This window comes from Dreissena polymorpha, chromosome 3 (genome assembly GCF_020536995.1).
Source record: "Dreissena polymorpha isolate Duluth1 chromosome 3, UMN_Dpol_1.0, whole genome shotgun sequence".
Lineage (NCBI taxonomy): Eukaryota > Metazoa > Mollusca > Bivalvia > Myida > Dreissenidae > Dreissena > Dreissena polymorpha.
This window is the reverse complement of record NC_068357.1, coordinates 12918423-12931351: the sequence shown is the minus strand read 5'-3', so window position 1 is coordinate 12931351 and position 12929 is coordinate 12918423. Positions and strand designations below refer to the sequence as shown.

General features: G+C 35.5%; 1 protein-coding gene across 17 annotated transcripts in view; it reads right to left on the bottom strand.

Moving 5' to 3' along the window:
* Positions 1 to 9350: 9350 nt before the first annotated feature.
* LOC127873024 (probable serine/threonine-protein kinase pats1) overlaps positions 9351 to 12929 on the bottom strand; it is a 51452-nt gene continuing 47873 nt past the window's right edge. For 16 of the 17 annotated variants that reach the window (XM_052416566.1, XM_052416570.1, XM_052416573.1 and 13 more), the window contains one exon: positions 9351 to 12439. In XM_052416566.1, coding sequence (XP_052272526.1) covers positions 10323 to 12439 — 2117 coding nt within the window. In that variant the 3' untranslated portion in view covers positions 9351 to 10322. The remainder of the gene's footprint in view (positions 12440 to 12929) is intronic. The other variant, XM_052416583.1, reaches the window with a different exon arrangement.

Genomic DNA, 12929 nt, shown 5'->3' with positions numbered 1-12929 from the left:
ATTTAATAGCGTTGGGTTAAGTATTACGTATATTTTACAGTGTTCCGTTAGTTCCACTCATCGTTCGCAAAACAGTGAGTAAACACGTTTTAAAGGCACAAAATAACGACGCAATTACGCGATATCACGATTCAATTCGCAAAAGAATAATAGGTTAATATCGCAATCTCCCATCATTTTCTCAAAGTTTTCACCTTTGTATTTGCAAGTTATAAAACGCTAGATTAGGCATTATTGAGTCGTAAACTCGCGTTATCGCTCCGTCATTCACAATTCATAAATACTTCACATGCTTACATTAAAACTAACGAATCACCAAACACCTTTTTTCTTTGATCACCTATCGCGTGTGCCTGTAATAGCTATCGCATGCGCACGTTATCACTCTTGCATGCACACGTAATCACCCCCGGAAACCCGATATGCTGTGAAAAGTTGGATGTGTTTGTTTAAAGGCATTTTTGAATTAAAATATCATTTGGTATATGCAATGGAGGTACTATCATGTATGTTAGAAAAATTCTGGTTATTATTATGCAGGATTTATTGAAATATGGCTATTTGAAGTCGACGATGCAGAGATTTGTCCCCTATTTCGCACTTTATTTACAAATTTCTTAAAAGGTATGCCAGTGAAAAAGTTTTTCCACCGAAAAATATATCAACCAATGTCCACGAGTAACATATCCGCCAGGGTTTCCTAACAAAAAATCGTATTGATGGAGATACTCGACTTTACATTCAACATGTTGATGAAATAATGATATGACTCGGTACAGTGTCAAAGATGTCAAGATATGACAGGAGTGCAGTTAATTTATAAACTTAAAAACTTACTATTCCAGCTGAGTTATGCGCTTTGCATGCTTGTTCCTTGCGCTGAGACTTTTCATACTAACTATTTGGTTACTGTTTGAAATAATTGTTGAGTAAATGATACTCTTACGTAGAAAACAAACACACAAGTGGTATGGCCACACTGTCAATTTCAGAAATCGATTACCATATTGCCCAGACTCTCTTGCCCTCGCCCCTTTCTAGCTTATTGTTTTATCATTCATCTAAGTATACCACAATCCAAATTATACACTAACGTGTTTGTTTTTTAAAGATGGAGTTGCTCAATAAAATGTATGTTTTAAAATAACAGACAAAACAGCTCCTTGTCCCTCAATGATCAGTTATAAACTTTAATGTGAACACAATCCAAGGCGTTTAAATATTGAATAACCCATTGAAAGAACATAGCTACAGATATGTCGGCGATGCAAATCGAAGAAAGTTTACACTAAGTGCGTTGAGATCTAAACATGACTCAAAACTTATTTATATACCGAGTTGCGGAATCAATATTGAGACTACTGAACACACAGAATCAATTTATAATTTTCAGAATTGTGCAAAAGGTACTGCCGAACGTAGTAAACCGCAGGTTTTCAAAGTACGGATTATTGTATGTCATCGATTTTTTCACTTGCTTACTGTTGAAATAACAAGAAATGATTTAGTGATTCTCTTTCTCAAACATTGGCGTTGGAGTTAATTATGATCACCGTCCGCAGAGACGTCTCTGCCGTCCGATATGTCGGGTTTTTTTTGGTGAGAGGGAGCTACAGAAATAAAATAAGAGGAGCGTATGGGTGCATGTGTTTTTTGTCTAGATTCTTCGCTTTATTGGTCTTGAGTTCGAGTATAAAGAGTTTAGCGTGGCAAACCCGATGCATAATTTCACGGATCCGATCGCACAGATACGCGGTGTATTCAACCGACGACGACATACTAGTATGGTCCGTACATTTCAGAACGCAACCACAGACGTGTCAAACCGGAAACGGAAACTTGGTTCTCCCGGTAATATCGACGGTGACAGCCGACAGGTGGGTTTCTGAATGGTTAAGGCGAGAGCGACGTATCTGTTTTTATAATTATGTCATTTCTACTACAGTGATTGTACTGGCTACGATTGTTGTGATGGCGTCCAAAGGGTTGCTTGAGCTCAAAGAGCAGCCTACTTCCGGTGTAGTGGCGGAGAAACGGCAGTAGACGTCTGTAAAAGAATCAAACGTCGTAACCAGGCAACATTGACTATACCTCGAGAACTCAACCACCAGTCAGTACTCGTTATTTTTTTGTAATTGCTGAAAAATAAAGACGATATATACATATAATTATGATAACCTTAAAGGTAGGTTGAATTTTGATTCGCAACTTAGCTTCCATTTAATTTATCAAGGGCGCACATGTATGAAGCAAGTTTTCCTTTTTATTCACGTATAAACAGCTTACAGAAAAATGAGTAGCAAACATTAAAATTGTGTTACGGTTTCCAAATATTTTAATCCATGACTTTCTCGAATGAGCAATTACTACGTACGATGACGGCAAACGCAAGAAACATGTGTCATATTCACTATCTTTCTTAAATAGTATATGCGAAGGAGAACTTATAGAATGAGTATCTTTGACTCATAGCACGATGCGATACTTATTATAAGCATCTCATTAGGCTCACAAAATTGGCGCGATTATAAGTTAAGTAGGGATAGTATCCTTCACTCAAAGCTTTTATCAATCTATGCACATGATACATCTTCTCAGTTATGAGAAGTAATGTAATTAAAACTTATTTCCGGTTCGACTCGATGTTGCGAAGCGAATATACCAAGCCAAAAATAGTTCTTATTTATTGCTGTGTTTTTTTTTCGTTCACTTCATGCACCATAACACAGGTTGACACACTTGTTCAGAAAAAAAATTGGATTAATGCATGTGTGTAAATTATCGTGCCGGATAAGCGTCTGCGGACTTCAGGGACGACACTTTCCGCCTTCATTTAAATAAGTCTCTTCTCAGCGAAAGTCCAGTTTGCGAAAAGCCTAACCTAATCCGGTACGACACTGTACACACATGCATGGAGCCCCATTTTCCAACAACAAGGCTCATAAATAAGCGTTTTTTATTCTAAAATTGAGCCGCGTTCTGAGAAAACTGGGCTTAATGCATGTGCGTAAATTGTAGTCCCAGACTAGCCTGTGCAGCCCGCACAGGCTAATCAGGACGACACTTTCCGCTTTTATGGTATTTTTAGTTTCAAGGAAGTCCGTCCTTTCCGAAAATCAAGTTTAGGAGGAAAGTGTCGTCCCTGATTAGCCTGTGCGGACTGCACAGGCTAATCTCGGATGACACTTTACGCACATGCATTAAGCCCAGTTATGTCAGAACAAGGCTCAATTGTTAGAGTCATCATAAAGACCCATGTGTTATGATTTGTTTTTTGTTTTTTATTAAGTAGCTGTAAATCACCAAAATATTACTTAAAATTTAATATTTACGTTTTCCCCCGAGTTCAATATTCGATAAGTTTTGACAAGTGTTTCAAAAGCTATTGTACTAGTATAAGGAAAATACCAACCACATATTACATCGATGACTAAGGCAACTATTGTATATTCCATCATTTTTTGTATTCATGATCTGGCACGTTTGTCGATATAGCTTGATATACATTACAGTTTTGTTATAGCAGTGTTTGTTAATAAAATAGTTAATTAGTGTCAAAAAAGCAAATATTCTCGTACACGTTATAACAGTATATCTTTGACAAGTAGACAGTATTATCGTGTGAAGAAACCTTTAAAAAAATCACTAAACTCTGCTCTTGCTGGTAAAACTGGAGGTTGATAATTAAGACATTCATTGGCTCGAATAATAAGCAATACTGTTTAATTCGTGATAAATTGTTTCGTTGTATCTTTCTTGGCAGTGTCAGACAAGCAATGATTTGCATAATTCCCCAGCCGCGATAGTACTTCAGTAAACCAGAACTCGTTTTTCGAAACAAGTATGAGGCCTTATGGTGTCTTGCCGTGAGCTAGCTTTTATAGCGACGCGGTAGTGTCTGCTTTGGAATCGGAAATGCCGGGGTTTAATCCCACATGGGGTCGAGGATTTTTCTAGGTGGGTTATGTTGGCACATAACGCAAAATAACCAGCGTATGGTTGTTCGTCTGTACGACGTGCCATACATGCCACTGCAGATAGAAAATACGTGAAAGCATTTACAAATAGAGGGGGTGTATCTAGTAGGGTGAGATATAAGGAGGACTTATAATGTCTTGGTGTGTGAGCTAGCTTTACTGGGGAGGCGGTAGTGTCCGCTTTGAAACGGGACGGCCAGGGTTCAATTCCAATTGTGGTCGGGGATTTTCCAGCTGTGTAATTGACATATTTTGTATGTACCTTTTAATATAAAATGGTCTTCATCTTTGAATGTTTGTATCTGTACATGCGTAGAAACATCTTTTATTCATACAAATTTGAAAAAATGTGTGTTTTTCTGCATCAAATAACTTGAAACCTGCACCCACAATGGGTGACATTTAATTTTAACTGTCGAAAGATTATTGTGTATTACACTCAAGCAGTAATCATGTGCATAGATTAACGGTGTTCCTTACTTACAGCATACACGGATAGCTTATTTAAATAAACAAAAGCTTTCATTTTCTGCTAAAGACTATATGTAACATAACTTGTTTGTATCCTGCTTGTATGCCCAATTTATGTACACCATAATGTTCACTATATGATTCTAGATTCTATAGTGTTTGAATATAATTTTGGCGATTGCTGCAGAAAAGATGTACACGAGCACTTCGATTCGATATCTGAACCATTGTCAAGTCGACTGGTGCATATGAATGACAAAATAACAAAGATTCCCGTTAAAATGGCAAATGTGAACAGCCCATTTTTGCTTGAATAATATACGGCATGTATGTAATATTTAGAAATTATGCGTAAAGGGAAAATAAAAGGATGATTTTAAATATACCTTATGAAAATATTATTTAATTAATAATTGTTTTAAAAATTATGATTGATTTATACAACAGCATATGTGCATAAACGATACCATCATTAGTGATTTTTTTGACGATTAAGACTATACATGTAATCTTTTTTTCCGACCTTCAATATTTTAGACATTTGGATCGAGTGGCTTGCTAATTTAATATTTGATAATATAGACGAATAATCGAATGAGTTTAAGGATGCATTCTCATCCCAATTTTAAAATCCTACGTTAAAATTACAAAAATATGCCCGATTTTCAACTATGACATATTCTAAAATAATGATTATACGACAGCGTTCTCCTTCACTTTTCAACCTACAGCATTCTAACTTACACTTCAAGTCAATGTTTCTTTTAATACAAAGCTATGTATGTGCGGTTTTTGGCTAAAAATTACACACGTTATGCCCATTTCCAACGTGGATATTCTATAACGCTATGATTATAAATATACCCTTTCAGCAAAATGGCTTCTCTTAGACCACAAGATCCACATGTATTATATTTGGTATTTAATTACTGTGTGGTAATCCCAAACAAAATTTTCTCAAATTATGCCCCCCCCCCCCCACCTCCACACCTGCAATACACTGGGCACACAAGGTTAAACAACGCGATGTGTGAAATCAATTTTGATAACAAGGATTATTAATGTATAATTATATAGATGTACAACAGACTTGCAATTGAAACATTTCATAAATACAAATGCACACATATTGCACTTGGTACATTTGTCCCCAGATATTATCGCCAGTTTAAAAGTATGTCGCCACTCAAACACAAGCAATTTTAGCCCCTTAAAATTCTGTAACCATTACAAAACAAGCGATTGTGTAGCCATCTATGAATCACAGTCTACAGTCAGTGCGTACACTCAGAAGCTGTGTAGCAACGAATCAAATGCAAACAAATGTAATGATATATCATTATTTCTTTATTTATACATTCCACATACAAGACATACAACAAACATAGATAGATCGAAAATCATATGAGCTTATTTATATGTCATTTATCTACTTTCTAGAATTAGTACCTGGTTATGTATGGCGATAAAACACATCGCATCACTTATTAGCACGTAAAATAATAGTAACACAATAATTACACTAAATGGCTGTCATCATCTAATTAGAAAATTTCTGTATTTAAGAAGCGATGATATCTTTGGAGCATCTGTAGAATCAATGACACATGTATCATTAGCCGTTCAATTCAGTTAAATATGCAGTTTGTTCGAAACAATACCTAACAAGCAAATTAGTTGAATTGATATCCACAGCCAAATACATTTTGTTTATAATTTGTTGCAAATCCCTCCATATACAGTATAATCCTAAAAAAATAAGTGTAGGGTAGTTGTTTTAATGCATTGCAATGCTCCTCATGGATATATATACACCCATGAAGTGTCATGTTGAAATCTGGTATCGTTTCTGAGATAAAGCCCTAAAAAGTTACATCATACGAAAACAACAAAGGGCAATAACTCTTATTTAAGAAAGTGTAGGGTTAAGGTTCTTACGAAAGGCAATTCTCCTCATTGATATATATCACCCATAAAGTTTCATGTTGATAGCTTATATAATTTCTGAGATATAGCCCTGCATAGTTTGTGACAGACGGACGACCGAAGGACATACGTCAATTCTATATCCCTCCGCCTTTTGCGAGGAATAATAAGTAACATTATTTATTATCTATGAAAAATATAACCATGCTTGTTTTGGACAAGCATATAACACGTGTATTATGAAACAACAAGTAAGACAATTTATTAATTACATAATTAACAAGAAATTATATAAATGTATTAACTAAACAAGCTATATAGTTGCTACCGTTTTGTATTTCACATTCTTACTCCAAATGAGCACAACACAGTGGTCAAGGAAATGAGCGCTTTTAATAACGTGTGGTAAGTTTTTTCATTAATTAGTTGTACATTTATTTCAAAGCACTGATCGACAGTGCACTGATAGACTGGATTTGCATGGGAAATTTCATATGTCTTCTTTCAACATTCTATTGTCACATGATACATATAAGTGTTTCAATACTCATATTATTGATAATTCTGAAATATTTACTTTGTTGCATTTTTACTACATCGACTTTTAAAGCCATTTCTGCACAGACAATTTCAGCATTTTCTGGAATGTCACACTAATTTTTTTTTCAAATTCGAAATATCACAAAAAACTTATAAACATAGATAAATAAGGAAAAAATATGTACTACACATTGAATAAATGTTGATTATTGTATCGAACAAAGATTTCCAGAACAACAGTTCAGTTCAGGAAATAAGTGGAAAATTTAGGATCACATCAAATCAGATAATTGTCAAATCTGCAAATATGCCTTTCGCAATATAAACAAATAAATAAATAATAATTGTAAACAATGATTGCAAAGTCACATATAATCGCATTTCTGTGTTTACCAGTTTAGAGAGATAGCAAAGGTGGAATACAAAGTGAGAAAGCCATAGCACCGTGCTATTTTGCTATGATCTTTCTTTTGAGTTGTAGTGGCAATTTTCATACAACAAAATAGAAGTCTCACATAAATGATATCATTTATAAGCAAGATACATGGTTCATACAATTAATATAGTATGAGAAAAAAATTAAACCACAAATATATAACTCGTACTTATGTAAACTCGTACTTATTGTGTGAATTTCATTCTTTTGTCACATTTCAAGAGAAAATTGACATTAAATGCTATTAATGTTTGTTACAAAAAAAGCTACTACAAAGTTATTTCATGTATCACTATAGTATTTTATTTAGTATAGTAAAATGTAACTGATTTATTTTGGTATCCATATAAGCTACCTTCAACGATGTAAATCAATGAGCATAAGACCTATTTACGGTTTGCTTGGTTTTAGAAATAACGCATTTTTGTATTGCTATTGCTTCAAAATATAACAAATATTACAGTTCAATATAATTGTATAATTCTTATAGTTCAATGACAAAATAAATTTATTCAAATCACTTCATTCAATACAATTTCAAAGGTATGTGTTTAGACCGTTCAAGTACTGTGCAGGAACAATTTGCCAAATCTTCACTATTGATTCAAAATTATATACTATAATACTGAAATACCAACACACTATTTTTTCATCAAGCAAACATGGACAATCATTTAAGTCGACAAAAAATAAGTAAATTGTATTATATAATAAACAATAAGTATAACTATCAATTCTAGTAACCTACAAGTATAATAATAATACACAAAGTATTACTTAATGACAAACTTTCATCATTGAAACATCATGGCATTGACAAATACATACACTAAATTATTAACTACAAATAAATGCACAATATTATAACTAATCAACCCAGTCAAAACATTTTGTACACATAACCTGTCATCTTTTGTATTTTTATCCAGTACTACAATGGGAAATAATTCACTGTATTGCATAAATGCTCCAATTGTCTCTTCTCAATTATTATCAAACTTAACTAATATTAAATTGCTAAATGTTATGAATCTAGTTTCACTTTCGGTGTGGATTATTTAGTGAACATCATATACTCATTTCAAAAACAAACATTTCAATAAACAATGATAAAATTTATGTTCAATATTTTCAATAAATATGAATCACCTTTCCTCAAAGATATTGCAAAAGAAAAGAGGAAAATGCTATTTTAACATCTTATAGCATGGTTTGCAAAATACACTTGTTACAGACACAATTTTTTATGACGATTTTTGATTTAAGAATATAAATGAATACTATATTCTGAATCTGTCTTGGTATTTATATAACCATGTTCAGAAGCATGGCATACAATTTCACTCAATGCAAAAAAAAGAATTCAAAAGAACTGTAGTATCAACAAGGGCTGTTTGTAAAACATGCATGCCCCCCTATATGGGCTATAAGTTGTAGTAGCAGCCATTGTGTGAAAACGTTTTTTGTCACTGTGAACGGTGGTGGTGGTGGTGATGGTGGTGGTGGTGTAATAGTAGTAGTAGTAGTAGTAGTAGTAGTAGTAGTAATAGTAGTAGTAATAGTAGTAGTAGTAGTAGTAGTAGTAGTAGTAGTAGTAGTAGAAGTAGTAGTAGTAGTAGTAGTAGTAGAAGTAGTAGTAGTAGTAGTAGTAGTAGTAGTAGTAGTAGTAGTAGTTGTAAAAGTAGTAGTCGTAGTAAAAGTAGTAGTAGTCGTAGTAGTGGCAGTAGTAGTAAAAGTAGTAATGATGACATGGTCGAATCCGTGGTGGTGGTGGTGGTGGCTGGTCGCCTTGGTGGTGGTGGTGGTGGTGCTGGTGGTGGTCCTGGTGGTGGCGTCGTCGTCGTCGTCGTCGTCGCCGTCGTCGTCGTCGTCGTCGCCGTCGTCGTCGTCGTCGTCGTCGTCGTCGTCGTCGTCGTCGTCGTCGTAGTCGTCGTCGTCGTAGTAGTGTCCCCGTAGTAGTCGTAGTGGCCGTAGTCGTAGAAGTAGTAAAAGTCGCCTGGTAGAATAAGTGGTGGTGGTGGTGGTGGTGGTGGTGGATGGTCGAATTGGTGGTGGTGGTGATGGTGGTGGTAATGGTGGTGGTGGTCCTGGTGGTGGTGGTGGTGGTGGAGTAGTAGTAGAAGTCGTAGTAGTAGTAGCAGTAGTAGTAGTAGTAGTCGTAGTAGTAGTAATAGTAGTAGTAGTAGTAGTAGTAGTAGCAGTAGCAGTAGCAGCAGCAGTAGCAGCATTACAATACCAATACTTAAGAATGATCAAATGGGAAAAGGTAACCTAGCACTGGCAGTAAATATAGGGCTCATTTGCAGGTCAGATTTGGAATCTCTGCTGTAAAATGAGATTTTGAATGAATTAAAGGGAGGCAAATCTGTTATAAAAAAGAACATGCATTTACCGTAGTTGTCTCCCTTGTTTGAACCATGCTAAATCCTTAAAATGCCTATTTCCAGTAACTGTGACCTTTACCTGTGACCTTGACATTTGACCTAGTGACCTCAAAATCAATAGGGGTCATCTGCGAGTCATGATCAATGTACCTATGAAGTTTCATGATCCTAGCCCCAAGCGTTCTTGCGTTATCCGGAAACCACCTGGTGGACGGACCGACAGACCGACCGACCGACATGAGCAAAGCAATATACCCCCTCTTCTTCGAAGGGGGGCATAAAAATAATGTATTTACACTAAAATACTAAATTATAAGCAAAACTGAACATGGTAGGTTACATGCAACAATTAGAAGTAACATAACAACCAACCCGAACATTACAGCAATACGAGTACATTAAACAAAATACTCTGCAATCTTTTCAAATTTCCCTCCACCAAACAGGTCTGGTAACTAGTGGGCAAGATTGTTTTACAGTTTGTAAAAGCTGTTTAGAGGTGGTTGTGCTTTGATCTCTAGACAAGGAAAGAATGGGAAGTCTTAACTTTTAGTATTGTAAAGATCTATAGAATAGTTTTTTCCCATATTATTCATCATCTTTTTCTATTCGATCTAACCTCTCTTTGAACCAATGTTTCATAGCATTTGATCGTGTCACAGCATGCGGATTACACTCTGGACAAGCTATAGCATTTTTGTACTTGAACTGTTTTACCAAGAACAACCCTTTATTGTGCAAGGAAACCTTCATGTCTGGGCACTGAATGTACTCTTCAAATACGGGAGAAGATTGATGAACAAAGTCTTTCAAACTTTTCTTAAGTTGTTGTCGAACCTCTTGAAACAGCCAGATGAAATTGTCTAACTTCTCATTTTCTGAGCAACAAACTATCCTTGCATAAATAATGTAATCCATATACCATATTCTCAATGTATAGGTATCATTAAGAGTAAATACAGCCAAGCCGTTGAATAAACAATATCGGCCACGTTCCTGGCAGATAGGCCAAGCACGAATGCACACTGCAACAAGCCTATGGAAAAAAGAGGGGGGCAAAAACTTTCCGCAAAACACAAAAGCTAAAACTGGTGTTTGGGGTTTATCAGGTGGTGATGTAAAGTCGTGAAGTGGCGGTGGCGCCCTGCTCAGTAGACAAGGAACGATGTGGAAATCTAACGGGATTCCAGTTATACCCTCTTCACTTGTTAAAGGCTTGGCTATAACATTTAGATATTCCATGTAATTTATAACAGCAGTCCGGTAGTCATGTATGTAGGAAGGACTGTTTTTCATAACTTCATCCAGAACATTTTTTTTTAGAATTGCAAATGTTTTATATTCTTCCCAATCTTTCAAAACAGTGGCTTCTATTTCCTGATTATGCGGTATGAAACATTTGAAAGCTTCAATGATCCATTGAGGAGCAAGAACAACAAAATCCTTTAGTTCGCCCGAGTTGAAAAAAATGATATTGCCTTGTTTGTGCTGCAATTCAAGAAACGATGTTAGCTCTTCTTTACCCAGTGGTTGTATGTTTTCAAGATCTTCTTTTTCAACATCCTTCATTTTAACTATCTGCCGCTTTTCATCTCTCATTTTGTCCAATTTTCGTTCCATGTGAATCCATCGAACTGGATATTCTTCGTCCCAGTAATCTTGCTTTGCAGCCAAACTTATAATTTCTTTTCGTAACTCTGCAAAAGCAGAATCCTTTGGAGACAAATTATTTACAAGAAATCTTTTTTTACAAATGTGATTAAAGATTGGTGAGTGTTTATCAAAGCTACATAAAGCATTGTCAAAATACAACTTCATATTTTGATATTTTTCTTCAGCACTCCCCTTCATTTTGTCTTTCCGCGTGCCAACTAAAATAACAGTTGGCTTTATTGTCCTTTCTCCAGATTGATAATCACTGTTCATGTGAATTGCATTAAGCCAAAATTTAAAAATATCCAAATAGGTACAACTATCCACCAAACCACACCAAATTCCAATTCCATCTGATTTACTTACAACATCTTCCAAACTTCTTGTCATGTCCATCACGACTAAATATATAGACCTCTCATTCAGAAAGAACTGATGTGTTGAATAGTACAGAGTCTGACCTGCAAAATCCCATACAGACACAGTGATCTCATTTTTTGATTCATCAAGTGAAGCCTTGCTCTTTTCTGAAATATCACTAGTAGTGATCTCATTTTTTGATTCATCAAGTGAAGCCTTGCTCTTTTCTGAATTATCACTAGTAGTTTCAAGCATCTTCTTGGCAACCTTAATCCCATGTTGTAAAATTTCATCTCCTTTATGCAAGGCTATTTTTTCTTTGAAAGTTTGTAATGGCTCAGTTTGTGTTTGAGTTTCATGATCCTCAGTGGATGTGACCCTTTCAGCAAGCAAATCGTTAATGCGACTCCCAAACTTGACCCCTTTTAATTCTGTATCTAAGCACCAATCACCATCTATCATCAACTTACACCTATGTATAGCGATACCTTCTGTGCTGAGTGTTTTTTGTTGTTCGTTTTGTTTGCGAAATTCCCTAATCAAATTGTTCACCAAAGACGTTTTTCCCACACCAAACAATCCTACAACCATCAGGCGAACATGATTGACTTTTTCTTTACCGTGTTCAAGAGCTTTATAAAAGAGTGTAATTGCTTTATCATCCAACTGTTGAACATCATTTGGTAACTTATCTGAAAGCATAAAACCGTGGATAATAATAACATTAGTTATCAAGTTTGCAAAAATGGCATGTTACAAGTGCAACATGTTCAGACAGGCTAGCTCAGTTGGTAGATAGATAGATAATAAATTAGAAGATCGCAGGTTCAATTCCCTGCCCCAAAAATAAATTGTAAACTAACTTTGTGTCTAAGGCCCTCCATGCCCAACCTCAGATTTAAATAGAGCAGTTGTCATTTACTGGCATAAGTATATACACTATAGTATTGGTAAACCAACACATCCAGAAAAAGAGGGCCATGATGGCCCTATATTGCTCCACTGCTGAAAAAAAGCTGAAACTAATATTCTCTGCATGCGCAAATACTTAAATATAGGCCCTTTTTAAGCACAAGTACACATTTGTGACCCCCTGGGCTGGGTCAAATTTAACCCCAGGAGCATAATTTGAGCAAACTTTGTAAAGGCCTACTATATCTCACTAACATACAAAATGTGGTA